Here is a 19,421-nt window from a genome sequence, read left to right as displayed (position 1 = left end):
CATTCCACGCATGCATGCTGCTCCTGTTGACTTTGCTCATCTAAGATGACCACCAGGTACTGCCCCTTCTGGACAATCAGAAGATGCAGGCCAGATGGCCCCAAGCACTATGTGCCCAATGAGTTAAAACAGTGCAGAGGGAGAAAAGGGGTCTCAGTCATGAGTCAGTTTGGGGACCAGGACACTCACCAGGGAGTCAGCTATAAGGTTTAGGTTTACATGTTTGCCAAAAGATGAACTTTGTATACTTCTACGTAAGTGTGGCTAAATTAACAATCACCTGAAGTATACTCAAGGCAAATCTAAGCTTAAAAAGCAGATACCTAAGAAGCAAGCCTCTGGATCCAAGAGGCTTCCCACATCCTCCTGGTCCCTACCGTGGGGGTCTAGCTAGAGGGGAGCAGTCCCTGCGATCACAGTGGAGCTCAGAGCTTTGGGTGCCCCCCATCTACAAACCTTCCCATCCCTTCCCTTCCGCCTCAGAAGTGTTTTAGGAAGCTGGTCTAGAGGAACAACATGGTGAACCTTTGGAGGAACAACATGGTGAACCTTTGGAGGAACCAAAGGCTTCCCTCTTCTTAGGCAAGTATCTCATTTTTTACCTTCACATCGCCTTAGTTTCCCTTTAACTTATTATGTAACCTAAAAGTATCTAAAAAACAGACCACTAAGCTGTTATCAGAAGCAATTTCTAAGGAAACAAATCCTAGTTGCGAAATCCTTTCAGCATGGTTTCCGGGATGGAATGCACAATGCGGTCATCCCAGCCTACACGGATATTTCAGCTTTTGTTAGGTGATGACAGGTTGAATCACCGGCTGGGCTGCATACTTATATCTCTCAGGGGTCCAGCAATGACTTCCTAAGGAGGCTACAAAATTCCTATTCAGCCACAGGTCATACATCTGCAGCTAAACTTAAGGAAAACAAAAATACCCCAAAAATAACACTCACCTATGTAGAAGGAAGGCACCGAATCCCACAGAGCCTTTCCGGTCCTCTCTCTGTGCCTTTGGACCGCCGTCGTCCCCTATTGAAATCCCGAAACGTTAGAAGTCTTCTAAAGGCTCGAAAGAACTCGTGTCCCCGAGTGCACCCAAAGACATCGGCTTCATACTGTGCATGCCTAGTACTTGCCTTCTTGTCTTCAAAGGCACATGTGCGTCCAAAGCTTCGCCGAGGAAGGGGACGGGGCAGTGGAGGCCCGAGGGCATTGCTACAGTGAACCCAAAGCTAAGACAATTCTGCAATGTTTATATTTTTGGTGTCAAGGTGGATGACTGTGGAATATCCCCACCCGTTTCTATTGTGAGCGAGGCCATCAGCTAATCTCCCAGAATGCTTTGGGAGAGAAGACTGTGTGACCTCATAGCCTAGGCTTAACATGGGAGGGCTAATTACATACCAATACACACACAGCAATATATGTAGCTGTAAGAAACATTTATGTTGCTGAAACAAGAAGAATTAGGGTAAAAATGGGTGTCTTGAATAATTTATTAAGTTCTGTTATAGTTCATTACAGTTCAAGACCAATACCTCAGCTTTTTCTATCTCCCTGTCTCTACACAGTACCTGAAGATCTCTGAAAAATCATGATCACTACCGATGTGTTGTAGAGACTTCTTCACTACAGAAATTCTGGAGACCTTTCAGGTAATGCGTTCCTCACCGCTGAAGTTATAAATTAGACCCGCTGTTACTAAACAGCTTACAGTCAACTAGAGAAAGCATGGCTGCTGTTCTGATGTAGCCTGACATTGCCGAAGCAATTACCGTTATGTTGCCGATTTAAATGTGTATAAAATTCTCATCAGGTCATGCATGTAATTATTCATGACCATGTTTGTTGAGGGAATCAGGCTCTATGGCAAAAACAAAATATTCTGTTTCTCATTCTCTAATACCCCTTATTGTGTTAGTGGATAAAAGCACACAAAACAAACAAACAAAAAAACTAACAAAACATGTTCATATTAAAAAACAAAAATAGAAAAATACATCTAGTGTAGTTGCTCAGTTGTTCCATTTTTCATTAGTATTTTTTTGGTACAAAAACCTTAAAGTTACCATGACAGATTCCCCCTTTTCCAATAGAAATGAGAGAAAAAGGAGAGCTCCTCTTTGTGCAGTAACTTTTTATTTGTCTTCAGTTGCGCTTTTAAAATTACACTTACAGTGTTGTAGCAGTACATGGGCGCATCAATAGGCCTGCCAGCGAGTCGTCTCCACTCTCCTGCGCTTGGCCAGAGCTGCAGGAGCAATGTTCGTCGTGGAGCGAGGTGCGGTGGGCGAGGCCTGGCTGCACTGGAGCCGTCTGATGTCACGACGCGTTTCGGCGCTAAACCTTGCCTTTGTCAGGTCCCCCTTTTCCAAACCTGCCTTCCTATCTGCATTCCCCGTCTCCTGTCCAATCTGGTTTTGCTACAAACGGTCCCCACTACCTCCTGTCCATTCCTGCTTCCCTATCAATGGTCGCCCTGCCTCCTGTCCAGTGCTGCTTCTCTATAAATGGTCCCCACTACCTCCTGTCCATTCCTGCTTCCCTATCAATGGTCCCCACTACCTTCTGTCCAGTGCTGCTTCCCTATCAATGGTCCCCACTACCTCCTGTCCAGTGCTGCTTCTCTATCAATGGTCCCCACTACCTCCTGTCCAGTACTGCTTCTCTATCAATGGTCCCCACTACCTCCTGTCCAGTGCTGTTTCTCTATCAATGGTCGCCCTGCCTCCTGTCCAGTGCTGCTTCTCTATCAATGGTCCCACTAACTCCTGTCCAGTGTTGCTTCTCTATCAATGGTCGCCCTGCCTCCTGTCCAGTGCTGCTTCTCTATCAATGGTCCCACTACACCCTGTCCAGTACTGCTTCTCTATCAATGGTCACCCTGCCTCCTGTCCAGTACTGCTTCTCTATAAATGGTCCCCACTAACTCCTGTCCATTCCTGCTTCCCAATCAATGGTGCTCACTGCCTCCTGTCCAGTGATGCTTCTCCATCAATGGTCCCCACTACCTCCTGTCCAGTGCTGCTTCTCTATCAATGGTCCCACTACCTCCTGTCCAGTACTGCTTCTCTATCAATGGTCGCCCTGTCTCCTGTCCAGTACTGCTTCTCTATAAATGGTCCCCACTAACTCCTGTCCATTCCTGCTTCCCTATCAATGGTCCCCACTACCTCCTGTCCAGTGCTGCTTCTCTATCAATGGTCCCCACTACCTCCTGTCCATTCCTGCTTTCCTATCAATGGTCCCCACTACCTCCTGTCCAGTGCTGCTTCCCTATCAAGGGTCCCCACTACCTCCTGTCCAGTGCTGCTTCTCTATCAATGGTCCCCACTACCTCCTGTCCAGTGCTGCTTCTCTATCAATGGTTCCCACTACCTCCTGTCCAGTGCAGCTTCCCTATCAATGGTCCCCACTACCTCCTGTCCAGTGCTGCTTCCCTATCAATGGTCCCCACTACCTCCTGTCCAGTGCTGCTTCCCTATCAAGGGTCCCCACTACCTCCTGTCCAGTGCTGCTTCCCTATCAATGGTCCCCACTACCTCCTGTCCAGTGCTGCTTCTCTATCAATGGTTCCCACTACCTCCTGTCCAGTGCAGCTTCCCTATCAATGGTCCCCACTACCTCCTGTCCAGTGCTGCTTCCCTATCAATAGTCCCCACTACCTCCTGTCCAGTGCGGTTTCTCTATCAATGGTCCCCACTACCTCCTGTCCAGTACTGCTTCTCTATCAATGGTCGCCCTGTCTCCTGTCCAGTACTGCTTCTCTATAAATGGTCCCCACTAACTCCTGTCCATTCCTGCTTCCCTATCAATGGTCCTCACTACCTCCTGTCCAGTGCTGCTTCTCCATCAATGGTCCCCACTACCTCCTGTCCAGTGCAGCTTCTCTATAAATGGTCCCCACTAACTCCTGTCCATTCCTGCTTTCCTATCAATGGTTCCCACTACCTCCTGTCCAGTGCTGCTTCTCTATCAATGGTTCCCACTACCTCCTGTCCAGTGCAGCTTCCCTATCAATGGTCCCCACTACCTCCTGTCCAGTGCTGCTTCCCTATCAATGGTCCCCACTACCTCCTGTCCAGTGCTGCTTCCCTATCAATGGTCCCCACTACCTCCTGTCCAGTGCTGCTTCCCTATCAATGGTCCCCACTACCTCCTGTCCAGTGCTGCTTCCCTATCAATGGTCCCCACTACCTCCTGTCCAGTGCTGCTTCCCTATCAATGGTCCCCACTACCTCCTGTCCAGTGCTGCTTCCCTATCAATGGTCCCCACTACCTCCTGTCCAGTGCAGCTTCCCTATCAATGGTCCCCACTACCTCCTGTCAAGTGCTGCTTCCCTATCAATGGTCCCCACTACCTCCTGTCCAGTGCTGCTTCCCTATCAATGGTCCCCACTACCTCCTGTCCAGTGCTGCTTCCCTATCAAGGGTCCCCACTACCTCCTGTCCAGTGCTGCTTCCCTATCAATGGTCCCCACTACCTCCTGTCCAGTGCTGCTTCTCTATCAATGGTTCCCACTACCTCCTGTCCAGTGCAGCTTCCCTATCAATGGTCCCCACTACCTCCTGTCCAGTGCTGCTTCCCTATCAATGGTCCCCACTACCTCCTGTCCAGTGCTGTTTCTCTATCAATGGTCCCCACTACCTCCTGTCCAGTACTGCTTCTCTATCAATGGTCGCCCTGTCTCCTGTCCAGTACTGCTTCTCTATAAATGGTCCCCACTAACTCCTGTCCATTCCTGCTTCCCTATCAATGGTCCTCACTACCTCCTGTCCAGTGCTGCTTCTCCATCAATGGTCCCCACTACCACCTGTCCAGTGCTGCTTCTCTATCAATGGTCCCCACTACCTCCTGTCCAGTGCAGCTTCTCTATAAATGGTCCCCACTAACTCCTGTCCATTCCTGCTTTCCTATCAATGGTTCCCACTACCTCCTGTCCAGTGCTGCTTCTCTATCAATGGTTCCCACTACCTCCTGTCCAGTGCAGCTTCCCTATCAATGGTCCCCACTACCTCCTGTCCAGTGCTGCTTCCCTATCAATGGTCCCCACTACCTCCTGTCCAGTGCTGCTTCCCTATCAATGGTCCCCACTACCTCCTGTCCAGTGCTGCTTCTCCATCAATGGACCCCACTACCTCCTGTCCAGTGCTGCTTCTTTATCAATGGTTCCCACTACCTCCTGTCCAGTGCAGCTTCCCTATCAATGGTCCCCACTACCTCCTGTCCAGTGCTGCTTCCCTATCAATGGTCCCCACTACCTCCTGTCCAGTGCTGTTTCTCTATCAATGGTCCCCACTACCTCCTGTCCAGTGCAGCTTCCCTATCAATGGTCCCCACTACCTCCTGTCCATTCCTGCTTCTCTATCAATGGTCCCCACTACCTCCTGTCCAGTGCAGCTTCCCTATCAATGGTCCCCACTAACTCCTGTCCATTCCTGCTTCTCTATCAATGGCCGCCCTGCATCCTGTCTAGTACTGCTTCTCTATCAATGGTCCCCACTACCTCCTGTCCAGGCCTGCTTCCCCATCAATGGTCGCCATGCCTCCTGTCCAGTCCTGCTTCTCCATGAATGGTCGCCATGCCTCCTGTCCAGTCCTGCTTCTCCATGAATGGTTGCCCTGCCTCCTGTCCAGGCCTGCTTCTCTATCAATGGTAGCCCTGCCCCCTGTCCAGTCCCGCTTCTCTATCAATGATCCTTCTTGTACATTCATGTTTTCCTATCAATTACCCTTCCTATTCAGTCCTGATTCACAATCATAGGTTCCCCAGCCGTCTGTCCAATCATACTTCCCTATCAATGGTCCCCCTTCCTCATGTCCAGTCCTGCTTTAATATAAGTGCCCTCTCCTCCTTCTCCAATCCAATCAGTTTTCCCTATCAATGGACTTCGCTGCTTCCTGTCCAATCCTTTTTCGCCATCAGTGGTCCCCCTGCTGTTCAGTCCTTCACTATTAATAGTCCCCCTGCCTCCTGTCCGATCTGTTGCTTAACTAACACTTCATTGCTCCTCTGCCATTCAATTTGCTTCTGTCTTAAACCAGTACATTCTTACTGATTGCTACTGTCCAGTGCCACACTGTCACCACAGATCACTGCAACACTTCTTCACTCCCTGCTTCACTACGACAGATTCCATTGCCTCTTCCTCTGTCATACATGACAGTCACTAACCCCGAGGCCTACTGTTCTATCCAATGTTTCATCTCACTTTTCCATCACTCATTTGCTGTAGCCCCCTTTCCCATCTGATACACACTATAAATGCGTCCAATAGCAAATAATAATCTAGATTAGCTGAAGACCCGGCGTTGCCCGGGTATGTATTTGGTGGTTGTTGGGTCCGGCCACTTTTTCTAACCTTGACGCACAGTCACTCAATGACTAAGTTTGTGAGTTTTTGAGAACTTGGCATCAATAAAGTGGGAATGGAAGCAGTTTAAATTTTTCCTATTGAAATCAATCAAACAAATCTGATTGGCTGTTACCAGCCCCTCCCCCTTTTTAGAGTTTGAACCCGTCACCCAATGGCCGACTGAAGCAGGGTGTAAGCATCTGCCATTAACTGTGCAAGAATGGCAGCAATTTAAATATTCCCCTTGAAAATCAAAAGGTGAATTTGAATTGGCTGTTATAGGCTCCACCCACTTTCCTGAATATAAATCCCATTCACCCAGTGACCAAACACCAAGTTTGAGAGCCCTGGGATTAACAGTGTAATAATTGCTGCAGTTTACACTTTCTCTTTCAAAAAGAGTGGCTGAAATTTCATTGGGCTTTTTAATGCTCCGCCCACTTGCCCTGAATTTTTAACCTCGGTCACCAAGTGTGCCACGTTTGTTTAAGGGGTCTGGCTTTGTTACAGTGAGAATCAGTCAGTCTTTTAAATTTTCCCATTGACATGAATGTGTGAAAGCTGATTGGTTGTTTGTGGTTCTTCTCAGATAAGTTAGGGATCTGTATGCCAAGTTTTGTTGAAATTGGCCAAGCCGTTTTCCAGTGATGGTGACGCACACACTGGGTACAGGTTCATTATGTACATTTTTGACAACATGACATACCTTGACCCCCAGTGACTCTCCAGAGATGACAGCGACAGTGACTCCATCTTTGCTTGGTTTGGGAATGTCGGCGCTCTTCAGTTCTTGGTACTCAGGAGGAATCATCTTCTCTGAGCTCCTCAGATTGACCCAGAGTTGCAGCCCACGTGCTGGTTCTTGTGTAGAAGGCATTTCAGAATGGACAATACCGCGGCCTGCTGTCATCCACTGAGCAGACATTATGAAAAAGGCAATTGAAGAACATAGTTAATTATGTGAATTTTATTTATTTTTAATTTATTTACTGTATATCAAAATGTAGCAAGTATTCTGCTAGGCTGGAAATTATTTTTTAACAATGGCCTTTGGTTCTTTTAACTGGAGGCGTGCTTAAGGCCTGACGAGAGGTGTGGAAGTGTGCAGAAGGCCTGATGGGAGGTGTGGAAGTGTGCAGAAGGCCTGCATGATGGGAGGCGTGCTGAAGGCCTGTTGTGAGGTGGGCTGAAGGCCTCTTCTTCAATCCTGTTTCCCTATCAATGGTCCTTCAGCCTCCTGTCCAATCATCCCTATCAGGCCTGACTGGAGGAGTGCGGAAGGTGTGACTGGAAGTCTAGAAAATGAGAATGCCATTGATCACCTCTTATGTTATGTGCTTTAAAGTATCCCTTCCCTCAAACTTGGAGGCACCACAAAATGCCAGTGGAGAGCGTCACAAGTCTGGTGACAACAGTTTAAAGTGAAACTCCGACCAAGAATTAAACTGTATCCCAATCAGTAGCTGATACTCCCTTTTACATAAGAAATCTATTCCTTTTCACAAACAGACCATCAGGGGGCGCTGTATGACTGATATTGTGGTGAAACCCCTCCCACAAGAAACTCTGAGGACCGTGGTACTCCTGGCAGTTTCCTGTCTGTGAACCCTGTTGCATTGTGGGAAATAGCTGTTTACAGCTGTTTCCAACTGTCAAAAAGCATGCAGCAGCTACATCACCTGCCAACAGTAAAAATGTCGCCATGTAATAAATGTCAGAATGTAACTCGGGGATTTAAAATATTTTACAACGGGCAAATACTGACTAAATCATTTATACATAATTATTATATATTGTATATGTTATTGTGTGTTGTACGTTATTTTCACTGGAGTTCCTCTTTAAGGATTTAGGATTATTAATGATGTAAAAACCTGCACTATGATCTTTGTGGAATGGAAGAGAGTCCACAATCTTATTTATGGATGGATCATACCAATGGAAGCAACTTAGATTAATTAAAAGAGAAAACAGCATGATTAACAACACCATAGCTTTTGCCGTAAAAAGAAAAAAATACCCCCACAGCAGTGGTGTCTTCAAATTTTAATCACACTTTTTTTCTAAAAAGCCCAACACTGAGGTGTGAGTAATCTCCATTTCCCAATCAATGTTTGACTGGGAAGGATTCGAACGCTTGCCCTTGTGAGCGGTTATCACCCTGTGTATGGCTGGCTTTAGATCAAGCTCAATAGTTCCATCTATGTACCGTACCTGCAGATCCCCTGGATCCAGCCTGCCAGCGTGTCCACAGAAGTCTTCATGGTCTGTTGAGCCTCCATCAAGAAGATAAGTGACCTAGAAGATAATATAATACTTTTTTTCCCCCTTGACAACTTTATGATATTATAGATAGGAAGTGTCAGTGAGATGCAAATAATTCTCAGTTAATTAAAATATTCTGCTGTGTTTTCCATTCCTCGTGTTGTTGTTCCTTCCAATCCCCCACCCATTCACTTCTCTTCCTCACCAATTAAGGTGAATGGGGCGGGGAAGAGGAAAGAATGGGAGGAACATTGCCATAAGCCCACCTCTTCCTGTCTGAAAATTTGACTTTAGCAAAAAAAAAAAAATCTAATTTTTCAAGAAATGATTATGGAGACCAGGGGAATGAGGAGAGGAACGGACAACGCACAGAGGTATGTGGATCCAGCATGAATATACCTCTGTGCTTACCGTCGGTAGCTTTGTCTCAGGTCAGGTGTCCTTTAAAGGAGCTATCAGCCCAATAATGCTGCCCCCCGCTCTTCTTACCCAGGGCTTCCTCCAGCACCTTGCAGCTGACACGTCCCACGCTACAGCTCCGCCCCCACCCGCCGGCCCTGGGTCCCCACCGGTGCAGAGGCCGACCTCTACTGCACTTGTGCAAGCACAGCTGTCAATCAAGTCCACGTTGTCCAGAGTGTACTGCGCAGGTGCAGTAGAGGTTGACCTCGAGGTCGGCCTCTGCACCGGTGGGGACCCGGGCCAGCGGCTGGGAGCAGAGCTGCGACGTGGGGCGTGTCGGTTGCAAGGGGCTGGAGGAAGCCCCGGGTAAGTAGAGCGGGGGGAAGCATTATTGGGCTGATAACTTCTTTAAGTACTTTGGAAAACTGATGCACGATGAGAACACACAGCCGTGTCTGGATACTCAGTGCAGAGGACATGACTTGCGTAAGTTTTATTGGCCCTTATTTTGACTTTTTTATTTTATGACGACGGGACATTTCTCCAGATGTACCAAATATGGGTGGTCTGATCGCAGGATAAACAGAGCAGCCGTCAGCAATGTGATGATCGTTTCTTCAACAACAAAATACACAGGCTTGTTCAGTAGAAATGCCAGCAGTACGATTGTTAAAATGTATTGCCAGCAGGGGCGTAACTAGAAATCAACAGGCCCCCCTGCAAAACTTTGGATGGGGCCCCCTCCTTCCAAAACAAATCTATACATCTTTGTCTGCAAAACTTTGTATGATTCCTTATCAGCGGCTAAGCAGATGCAGTCATTGTTGTCAGGTGGAGAGAGCAGAAAGTTGTTTTCTCTCCTTGCCCTTAGTTGTCAGTCTCTCAGGACGGGGCCCCCTGTGGCTTATGGGCTCCCCTGCGGCTGCATCCTTTGCAGGGTCTATTATTACGCCCTTGATTACCAGCCAAGTACTCAAAAGACTGCAGCAGAAATTGTAAAATTAATGGAAAGGATATATTTAAAAAAAAAAAATCTAATTTTCTCAGTTTCAGATGGATGACCGTAATCAATGTAAGCAAAAGCACTCCCTGGAAAGAGTCTACATAAAGATGGAGGCTACCTATACCCCCCCCCCCCCCCCAACCACAAACACACACACACACACACACCTGGCAGTTGGGTTGTGCAACCGTTCACTAAGTACTTTTGCAAAATAAAGAAAACCCTGAGAATCCTCCATGAGGAGATGGGCTCATCCAAAACCTGTCATCCAGTCAAATTTCTACTACCAACTGTGACAGCAACATAGGAAAAAAGTAATTTATAGCACATTTTATTCTGGAAGAAATGTACTTTTTATGTACAGTATGTGTTTTTTTGTATTTTAAATTGTAACATTTTTCTCAATCGTGATAAAGGTGTCCCTCCCCAATCTGGTGAGTCCTACTCTACCATGCAAAATGCCAGTTTTTATCAGCAGTCTAGTGGGAACTAATCCAAAAACCCAAAAGTCAACTAAATGGGAAAAAAGGAAATTACATATACTCGCATACAAGCCGAATTTTTGACCCCCAAAAAGGGGGCCAAAAGTTGGGGGGTCGGCTTGTATGCGAGTCGTGGGTGGTGGTCTGCGCCCCCCGCCCGCCCGCTTGCTCGCCCCCTCCCTCCGCGGCCGCTGCTATTACCTGCTTCAGCGGCCGCTTCCTAATCCGGGTTCCCCTCTTCATCCTGCGGACTCCGTAAGTGTATCACAGCAGCGCGCCCGGCGCTGCTGCTGTGACGATGCAGGGGGCAGGAAAGAGCGGTTCCCCTGGTAACGGCGCATCGCCGTTACCAGGGGAACCGCTCTTTCCTGGCCCCTGCATCGTCACAGCAGCAGCGCCGGGCGCGCTGCTGTGATACACTTACGGAGTCCGCAGGATGAAGAGGGGAACCCGGATTAGGAAGCGGCCGCTGAAGCAGGTAATAGCAGCAGCAGCAGCAGCGGCCGCGGAGGGAGGGAGGGAGCGTGTGGGGCAGGGCACTATACTAGCTATACTGAGCACTATACTAGCTAAACTGGGGCACTATACTAGCTAAACTGGGGCACTATACTAGCTATACTGAGCACTATACTAGCTATACTGAGCACTATACTAGCTATACTGGGCACTATACTAGCTATACTGGGGCACTACCTACCCATACTGGGCACTTTACTAGCTATACTGGGACACACTAGGGGAATAAGGCTGCCAGCATTTCCTACCCCCGGCTTATATGGGGGTCAATCATTTTCCCCTGTTTTTTCAGGTAAAAGTTGGGGGGTCGGCTTATATGCGGGTCGGCTTATATGCGAGTATATACGGTAATTTATTTATAACTTTCCCCTGTGAGCCTGCATAACCACGCCCACCTCTAGCACAGTTAAGTATATAAATGAGTGGATTGCACATGTTCAGAGAGTTTGTTTGGTAGCTAGTGAAGGGTGAGGTGCTTTTAATTTCCTTTTTTGGGTTAGTTCCCGCTAGACTGCTTATAAAAATTGGCAATTTGCCTGGTTAGAGTAGGACTCACCAGATTGGGGAGGGACACTTTGGCGCAGTTGGTGAGCTTAAGCGCGTTAAAGCGTAACCAAGAGCCCCTGTCACGGTTTTCCTGTTGTGTGCTGCAGCCCCTCTGTATTTATAGATTTCTTATGGATATATATTTAGACACACAGTATATATCGCTTCGGGTTTGCTTTATATGAATGCATTCCAAACTTTCCCTTAAGTTTTTATATACCAGTGACTGATGTCTAACAGCGTACTTAGTCTGGCTTGTGTGTGATTTGCTACTTTATAAAACTGTAAAACTTATCCTGAATTTACATTGACAAGCAGAAGTACCCCTAATCCTATAACTCTCCCCCACCCCCATGGCCAGGAGTCTATACTCTAAAGCCAACCTGCAGTGTGGGGGTCACTGCATACTACTCAGCATTCCCATCTCAGCTTGCTGCTGGCCTCTGTCTGTGCTCTGTGAAGTTTGTGAAGTTTCGGTGAGTTAGCAGTGAAGGGGTGCAAAGTGATTACATATTGAAATGACATGGTAAGAATAGATCATCCTCCAAATGCCGAACATCACTGCAAATCATAAATCCACCAGCAGACTGACTACATAGGCAGATTCCTGCAGACATCTGAAAGACATCCGTCACATAAATGAGCCCTGGGCGATGGTCTGGACAAGAGAGACAGGCTGCCTGTGGAATTCCCAGAATCCTCTCTGGTGATGTCATCTCATCCATTGCTTTACATGATAATATGAACCTTTAGCAGATGTATTCCATGTGGTTCTTGTTTGCTTGCATGAAAAATACCAGTTGGTCTGAGGGCAATATATCCCAAATATTGTTTCACTTTTCAAACAGTGGGGCATATTGGTCAAACCAGCACAAGAAAAGTGGGAGCGGAGGAAAGGTGGAGCAGATGCCCAGATCAAAGGTTCTGATTGGTTGCCCAGAACAGCTGCTATTTTTTGGGTAGCATCCGGACTGGGCATGCATAAGTAAGGTTCGCACATGCCCAGTAGAACGAAGCACTTGTACATGAAGGAAAAAAGCCATGCATGAGTGTCTTCATTCTACTGGGCATGCATGGAAGTTACTCACTTATGCCCAGCCAGCTTAGCCATTATGCAACCTGGCATTTCTACATAACCGACATTAAAGAGACTCTGTAACATGAAAAAGATCCCCTGGGGGGTACTCACCTCGGGTGGGGGAAGCCTCCGGATCCTAATGAGGCTTCCCATCCTCTGTCCCACGGGGGTCTCGCCGCAGCCCTCCGAACAGCCGGCGACTGTGCCGACTGTCAGTTCAATATTTACCTTTGCTGGCTCCAGCGGGGGCGCCGTGGCGGCTTTCCGTTCCGAACTACACGGAAATACCCGATCTCATTCGGGTCCGCTCTACTGCGCAGGCGCAGGAAACTTGCGCCTGCGCAGTAGAGCAGATCCGACGGCGATCGGGTATTTCCGTGTAGTTCGGAGCCGACAGCCGCCAGAGCGCCTGCGCAGGAGCCAGGAAGGTAAATATTGACGTCACCGCTGCACGGACTCCACGGAGGGCTGCAGCGAGACCCCTGACGGATGGAGGACGGCGTGGGAAGCCTCATTAGGATCCGGAGGCTTCCCCCACCCGAGGTGAGTACCCCCCAGGGGATCTTTTCATGTTACAGATCCTCTTTAAGACTAGGTTCATACTTAAAGGGTCACTTTCAGCCAGGAATAAAAACAAACCGTTTTTCTTAGTTAATGGACGCTTAAGCCAACAATGAAAAAAGTTAGTTTTACTTGCCTGTAGCTTCTACCAGCTCCCTGCAGCCGTCCTGTGCCTTCGCAGCCACTCACAGAGCCTCCGGACTCCCGCTGCCAGCTAGTTTCATTTTGGCTGACAGGTCAGACAGGCCTGGCCACGCGTATTTTTCTTCGCGCTCCCGTCCGCAATAGCGTCCTGTGCCTGTGCAAGACACTATTGAGGGCAGGAACATAAAGGATAGGCATGGCCAGGGGGGCGGGAGGCTTCGTGACTAACTGCAAGGGCACGGGACGGCTGGAGGGGGCTGGTAGTAGCCCCAGGCAAGCAAGACAGATTTTTTTTTTATTCCTGGCTTAGGTGTCCCTCTAAAGGAGTAACAAATGAACTTTCCTCACGTGGGGCTTTCTCCATCCAGCTCCTTGCAGTCGGCTGTCACCTCCGCTGTCCCGCTCTCGCCGCTCGGTATTGCAGCTGCGCAAAGCGCTGTTGTCAATCATGGGCACGTGGGCCGCGGCGAACTGCGCAGGTGCGGCCCACGTGGCCATGATTGACAGTGACGCTTCACGCAGATGCAGTAAGGCCGACACCGCAGTCGGGCTGAATACCGAGCGGCAAGAGCGGGACAGCGGCGGGGAGCCGCGTGGGACAGTCGGCTGCAAGGGGCTGGATGGAGAAAGACCCATGTGAGTAAAGCTCATTTGTAGTTTTTTTCCCCGATAACTCCTTTAACCTCCTTGGCGGTTAATTTTTTTTTGCAAATGGGCAAAAAAAACGTTTTTTTAAATTTTTTTTTTTTTGTTTCATGTAAAGCTACCAGAGTGGTAGCTACATGAAACACCACTAGAGGGCGCATGTGGCCCTCTAGTGCGATCGTCGCCGGCATCAATAGCAAACAGGGGAGCGCGTATATAACGCGTTCCCCTGTTTGGCTTCTCCTGTCGCCATGGCGACGATCGGCATGACGTCATGGACGTCAGCCGACGTCCTGACGTCATGCGCACTCGATCCAGCCCATAGCGCTGCCCGGAACTCATTGGTCCGGGCAGCGCAGGGCTCTGGCGGGGGCCCTCTTTCGCCGCTGCGTGCGGCCGATCGCCGCAGAGCGGCGGCGATCGAGCTGTGCGCGCGGCTGCGCGCACAGCACTTTGAATGGGGCGAATCGCCCCAGCAGGCCCTGAGAAATCCTCCTGCGCAGCATAGCCCGAGCTCAGCTCGGGCTTACCGCCAGGGAGGTTAAGTAAGAAAATGCTTAAATTCAGAGGGGCACAAACGGATGTGTAAAAAGCACACACACACCTCCAGAACCTCTGGAACGCATTGACGAGTCAGCTTGCTTATCATTGCATTCCAGCAGTTTCAGACAGGGCTGTGGAGTCATTTTGGGTACCCGGAGTCGGAGTTGGAGTCGGTGGTTTCATAAACTGAGGAGTCGGATGATTTATGTACTGATTCCACATCCCTGATTCCGGGGGAGTGTTTAGCCATCAGGGACAATTTGCATATTCAGCAGTGATGCATCATGGTAGACCTCAAATGCCCACTTTAACCTGAATGTTAGCACATACCTTATGTTTTAAGAAGGCAAAATTCTGCTTTACATGAGGATAAGCGTAAAACAGAAGTATCTGCGATTATTCAGGTTGGAGTGAGCTCTGAGGTGCCCCACAATGCATCGCTTCTGAATATGCAAATCATCCCTTGATGTCCCTGTGAGCTAAACACACCTCCAGAACCTCTGGAGTGCAATCATGTGTCAGTTTGCTTATCAATGCAGTTCTGGAGGCGTGTTTAGCTATTAGGGACAGCAATGGGGCGTTTTGCATATTCAGCAGTGATGCCTTGTGGGGCACCTCAGAGCTCCTTCCAACCTGAATAGCTAAGAAGGAAAAATTCTGTTTTGCACAGTTTTTTTTTTTAGTACATAGGCTTTTTTAGTACTTTCCAGCCTCTTACACACTCCGGGACACTATGAGCTTGCCGGGCAAAACCTGTAAACCCATCAGGTTTACAGGTGAGACTGGTGAGACTAAAAAGGAAAGGACTTCGCTCTCCAGTCCCGGCCATCCTCCTGGCAAATGTATGCTCCCTCCCAAACAAGGTGGATGAGCTACTCCTACTGCTTGACAGCAAATCCTCCATCGCCAAGAACACTCCTGTCCTCTGCTTCACCGAGACCTGGTTGAATGACAACGTACCGGACAACTCACTACACGTGCCAGGCTACAACCTCCTCCGTGCAGATCGCGATCAGGCCCTTTCCGGGAAAAAGAGGGGAGGAGGCATATGCTTTTACATAAACACCGCTTGGTGCACTAGCTCAGCAACCCTATGTAAGGTCTGCACACCAGACGTTGAGCTCCTAGCCTTAAATTGCAGGCCACAGTATGCACCCAGCGAGTTCTCCTCATTTGTCCTCATCGGGGTCTACATCCCCCCGGATACTAACACCACGAATGCCATTCGAACACTTAGCGACACCATCTCCCAGTGGGAAACTGCACTTCCGGAAGCCCTCTTCATCATTCTGGGGGACTTCAACAATGCAAATCTGCGTCAGGAGCTGCCTCGGTATAAGCAGCACATCACGTGCCCCACCAGAAATCACAACACCCTAGATCATTGCTACACAGTTCTAAAGAACGCGTACAAAGCTGTTCAGGGAGCTGCCCTGGGGAACTCTGACCATAACCTTATCCACCTGATCCCCACCTACAGAAGGCTCCTTGAGTCCTCGAAGCCCATCACCAAGACTGTCAGGAAATGGACAGAGGAGGCAAAGCTTGAGTTACAGGCATGTTTCGACTGCACTGATTGGACGACCCTGGAGGCACCCTCCCTGGAGGAGTGGACAGAGAACGTCACTTCCTATATCAGCTTCTGCGAAGAGTCATGCGTCCCAACTAAGACCTTGAAGGTCTTCCCAAACAACAAGCCTTGGTTCAACAGCAAGCTGCGCCGGCTGCGAAAAATCAAGGAGGAGGCACACAAGTCCGGCTCCCCTGAGGATTTCAGGGCAGCTAGGAACTCCCTAAACCGAGAACTGAGAGCTGCAAAAAGGGCCTACTCTGACAAGCTGAGTCTTAGTCTCCAGTCCAACAACCCACGGGAGGTATGGAAAGGCTTTAGAGCGGTGACGAACTTCAAAGCCCCCACACATCATGATGCGATCCCAAGCACCGAACTGGCTGCAGAGCTCAACGAGTTCTACTGCAGATTTGAGCACCAATCTGTGCAGCTAGGGGTCCCTGCACCCGTGCCAAGGGGAGCTCCTCCCCTCCCATCCCCACCGCCGGATCACAACCCCCCTGTGCCAGTTGTGGTCCAGGAAGTGGACGTACTGAGACTCCTCCGCAGAATCAACCCCAGGAAAGCCGCCGGTCCAGACGGTGTGTTATCAACCTGCCTGAGAATCTGTGCAGATCAACTTGCTCCTGCACTGACCCCCATCTTCAACAGGTCCCTAGCGGAAGGCAAAGTACCCTCCTGCCTCAAAAGATCTCTGATTATCCCAATTCCCAAAAAGCCAGGGAACACAGAACTTAATAACTTCAGACCTGTAGCCCTTACCCCTGTCATCGCAAAGATCCTCGAACGTCTTGTTCTGGCCCTCCTGAAGTGCTCCACTGACGCCCTCCTCGACCCGCACCAGTTTGCATACAGAGCCAACAGGTCCGTGGAGGATGCCATAAACATCAGCCTGTCATACATCACAGAGCACCTTGACAAACCAGACTCCTATGCTAGGATCCTGTTCTTGGATTTTAGCTCTGCGTTCAACACCATCTGCCCTGTCATCCTGCTCGACAACCTTAGGCAGCTTGGAGTCAATCCCACCCTGTGTGCATGGGTCAACGACTTTCTCTCCAACAGAACGCAGCGGGTTAAGCTCGGAAAATGCTCCTCCCACGAAAAAACCACCAACGTAGGGGCTCCGCAAGGGTGTGTGCTGTCCCCGCTACTTTTTTCTCTGTACACCAACAACTGTACCTCATCTGCAGACTCCGTCAAAGTCATCAAATTCGCAGACGACACCACTATCATCGGCCTCATCGACAACAGAGGTGAGCACACTTACCAAAGCGAGATTGAGAGGATCAGCAATTGGTGCAAGGGAAACAAGCTCGTTCTCAATGCGACAAAAACTGTTGAGCTCATTGTAGACTTCAGGAAGCACCCCTCCACACTCTCCCCAGTCCTCATTGATGGAGATACAGTCTCCAGGGTGTCCGACGTACGGTTCCTCGGTACAACCATAACTAAGGACCTTAGGTGGGAGCAAAACACCTCCAGGATACAGAAGAAGGCCCAGCAGAGGCTATTCTTCTTGCGTCAACTGAAGAGATTCGGTATGCCACGCGAACTGCTGACCAGCTTTTACACTGCTACCACGGAATCCATACTCTGTTCCTCCGTCATTGTATGGTATGCAGGGGCATCCACCAAGGACAAGTACAAACTCCAAAGGGTAATTAACACGGCGGAGAAGATCATAGGATCGCCCCTGCCACCACTGGACCTCCTCCACACAGCGAGACTGGGGTCGAGGGCTTCCAAGATTTCACAGGACCCCTCTCACCCGGGGAACCGCTACTTCAAATTTATGCAAACAGGCCGACGTTACAGGACCATCTATTCCAGAACTACCAGGCGCAGGAACACATTCTTCCCTCAAGCTGTCCTCCACCTTAACTCCAAACCCTCCCTCCGTCACCGTCCGCAGCACCTAGCCCCTAGCCAATGCTCGGATCCTTGAACTCTCACCACTGTGGGCAGTACTGCCCTTCACTCTAGCTGCCAGTGCTCTCAAATGAACTGTTCCCCAGTTTCTACAATCTATGCTACTATATCTGTCTCGTTGTATATTCCTGTCTGTTCTTGTTTTGTCCGTCATGTAAGAATGCCTATGCCATGTGTACCACAACCAATTCCAGGCACGACAACTGTCGTACTTGGCGAATAAAGTGATTCTGATTCTGATTCTGAGGTTCTGTACATGAACTGAAGCATATCAACTTTAGTAAAACAGTGACCTCTAGTGGGCATTTTGCAGACTTCTAAAACAAAATATTAAGAGAAGAGAACTGCCCTGTATGTCTTATCTGTCAGAACTGCAATGTTGTGTGGCGGTAGGTGGCCTGTCTCCCTCACACTGTCTGACATTTTTCTGAGACAAAAGACCAATTTACCTCTGCCTAGAATCAGCGATCCTCCAGCCTCTCTCCCATAGGCAAACAGACTGCGTATCCTCATACATGTGTCGCCTAGCATAAGTGTGCAGGAGGTGGGACCAGCTGGATCTAGCAGACAGGAGTGCAATCCTAGCTTCCTGCAGAATGATAGGCGCTGGCAGAGGGCCAAGCCAATGACCACTACATGACTGAAAAGACAGGCAGGGCAGCAATACTGTACTCACAGCACTATCTCCGCGGCTTGCTTTCCACTTTTTCTTTAGATGGGCTTTAGCTAGTTACTGCACAGCATGCAGTATTTCTATGTCCTGCAGTACATCATCTGAAGTGCCAGGGACATAGATATTAGTATACTGCTGCTGTGCCCACTCTCTGATTGCTCCCGAACCCACCTTCTCATCACTACCCGTTTGTTCCCATTCACCACTGTAAATGCCCATGATCAATGAAACTGGTATCAATGAGATGCTGTGGTCATTGACCAAAGTGAAAGTAAGGCATACACGCTTTACTTCCTGTAACGCGAATATGCAGTAAAAGATACACACATCGGAATAAAGAGAGGGGGAACATCTAGAGACCAAATAGTAAAATTACACCTACATACATCTCATTAAATATACATACATAAAATCCCCTGCACACCCCAATTAACCCCCTTACCGCCCTTCCCATATTTACAAAATAAAACACTTTTTTTTTTCTTTTTTAAATAAAAAGTGACATTTAAAAAAAATACATATATAAATTGTTACCTTAGGGACTCAACTTTTGTAATATGTAGGTTATGAGGGTGTATTACTGTTATTTTTGCAAAAAAAAAAAATAGCGTGTAATTAGTGAAGGACCCAAAACAGAAAAGGGAACCTTAACTGAGAGGGATATGGATGTTTTCTTTTAAACAATACCAGTTGCCTGGCAGTC

General features: G+C 48.7%; 1 protein-coding gene across 4 annotated transcripts in view; it reads right to left on the bottom strand.

Moving 5' to 3' along the window:
- The window catches only part of LOC137547321 (pirin-like), a 79,772-nt gene that overhangs the window by 35,715 nt on the left and 24,636 nt on the right, over positions 1-19,421 (bottom strand). For all 4 annotated transcript variants that reach the window (XM_068270786.1, XM_068270789.1, XM_068270787.1 and 1 more), the window contains exons 4-5: positions 8,573-8,656; positions 7,065-7,271 (exon numbers count right to left, since the gene is read on the bottom strand). In XM_068270786.1, the coding sequence (XP_068126887.1) occupies positions 7,065-7,271; positions 8,573-8,656 (291 nt within the window). The remainder of the gene's footprint in view (positions 1-7,064; positions 7,272-8,572; positions 8,657-19,421) is intronic.

The sequence above is a fragment of the Hyperolius riggenbachi genome, chromosome 2 (genome assembly GCF_040937935.1).
Source record: "Hyperolius riggenbachi isolate aHypRig1 chromosome 2, aHypRig1.pri, whole genome shotgun sequence".
NCBI lineage: Eukaryota > Metazoa > Chordata > Amphibia > Anura > Hyperoliidae > Hyperolius > Hyperolius riggenbachi.
This window is presented reverse-complemented; position numbering and strand designations above follow the sequence as displayed.